At 51.9% G+C, this 1,721-nt stretch overlaps 1 protein-coding gene across 1 annotated transcript; it reads left to right on the top strand.

The window, feature by feature from the left end:
• The first annotated feature begins 82 nt into the window (after positions 1-82).
• LOC111693456 (tankyrase-1-like) lies at positions 83-1,438 on the top strand. Its single transcript, XM_023458069.1, has one exon. It carries the CDS (start codon positions 83-85, stop codon positions 1,436-1,438), a length of 1,356 nt encoding a protein of 451 aa, XP_023313837.1.
• The last annotated feature ends 283 nt before the right edge of the window (positions 1,439-1,721 follow it).

The following is a 1,721-nucleotide window of genomic DNA, read 5'->3' as shown; positions in this document are numbered from 1 at the left end:
CGGCCATCTGTTTCGAATCTATCCCATATTCGACGCGAACTACGCGAGCGAGTCGGGCTTGACTCACTTGCACGTGGCGTGCATGTTCAAGAGCTGCGAGCGATTCGTCAAGGAATTTCTCGACCACGGCCAAGATTCCAATCTTCCGTGGCGGGGAAAGGGTCAAACGCCTCTGCATTTGGTGGCGCAGTGGGGCGAGAAGGAGATCATTCACTTCCTGCTGATGAGAGGCGCCGACCCACAGTTGACCAACGCCGAGGGAGAGACGGCTTTGCACGACCTTTGCAAGAGAAGCCGCGACGATCTGGTAAAGATGTTCTTGAAAGTCAACAAACAATTTAGAAAGTCGATCAATATCGACGCCGTGGACGATCGGGGTCGGACACCTCTGCTGGTGGCTCTGAACCATAGGGACAAGAAGTCGGCCTTGCTGCTTCTGAAGAAAGGCGCCAAGCCGAATGCCATCGACGAGATGGGATTGACAGCACTGCACCTGATGTGCAGAAGAAATTACGACAGCAAATCGATCGAGGAGATTCTCGACGCCATGGCCGGCTACTGTCCGGTCAACGCCCGGGACTTGAAAGGACGAACTGCTTTGCATTACGCATTGTACCACGGCGATGAGGACGTGATCGAGCTGTTGCTGAGACGAGGCGCGGATCCCAACACACCCGACAACGAGGGAACCACCGCCATGCACTGCATCAGCCGGAGACGACTACCCGCCGACGACTTGGCCAAGACGCTGCTCAGAGTCTGCGGCGAAATCGATCGTGTGGTGCAGATCGACTCAAGGGACAACAGGCGCCGTACACCACTCGAGTGGGCCGTGGCGAATCATCAGCCGCAACTGGTCGAGAGACTCCTGCAACTCGACGAAGATCTGTCCGGCTTCAGGTTCCCGAGCTACACTCACTTCGACCAGTGCTTCGAGTGGCACGCCAAGCGTCGAATCGGACTTCACAGGCTGAAACTGGCCTCGGGCGTGCTGGCCTGCCTGGAGCGGCTGGAAAAGCACGGCTACCGATTAAAGGCCAACGATGCCAGGACGATCACGACTTTGTTCAACCGGAATGCATTGGTCCACAGATTGTCCGCCAACGCCGCGATGCTGCACTTCGACAGCAGCGTGGGATTCGCCACGATGGCCAAGGTGACGATGGTCCGGCCGAACCTGACCCTCCACGAGCTGATGTTTCTGCGACCCGAGGAGGTGGCGATGAAACGAGTCACGTACGCTACGTACTTCAATCTGGCCGAGTCGGAAAAATTGTGGCGACTTCCGACGGGGCCGTTGTTCGAGGCCTGCGACAGGCATCTGTGCGAGGAGGTGGTGAAGAGATTCTACCGGCGAGTGCGGGACGAGTTCCCGGAGCTGGAGGACCTCGTGAGAGATGCCTTGACACCGAGAGCAATTAAGCCATTTTGGGAATAGGATGAAGCTGGTGGTTTTAAATGTCTGCTGTTGTTGATTTTTGTACATTTTTCATGTTGTTTATTGAATAAATATATCAGTATATAAAATTTTCTTTGATTTCTGTTTTTTTCCCATACTTTACATGTCCCACATTAATATCTCATTCAATTTTTTTTTTAAAGCAATAGTGCTTTTATTAAATGCTAAAAAATCAATATTTTAACCAAATTTAGGAACAAATATTGTCTTAAATATATGGCCGATTCTCTGTGAAATCGATTGGTCAAAAAAATTTTTTTTC

Source organism: Trichogramma pretiosum, unplaced genomic scaffold (genome assembly GCF_000599845.2).
Source record: "Trichogramma pretiosum strain Unisexual culture from Peru unplaced genomic scaffold, Tpre_2.0 scaffold439, whole genome shotgun sequence".
Classification (NCBI taxonomy): domain Eukaryota; kingdom Metazoa; phylum Arthropoda; class Insecta; order Hymenoptera; family Trichogrammatidae; genus Trichogramma; species Trichogramma pretiosum.
This window is presented reverse-complemented; position numbering and strand designations above follow the sequence as displayed.

What these genes read in the sequence shown, in the direction of transcription:
- LOC111693456 (XM_023458069.1), top strand. Translation starts at nt 83, where the DNA reads ATGTTCAAGAGCTGCGAGCGATTCGTCAAGGAATTTCTCGACCACGGC.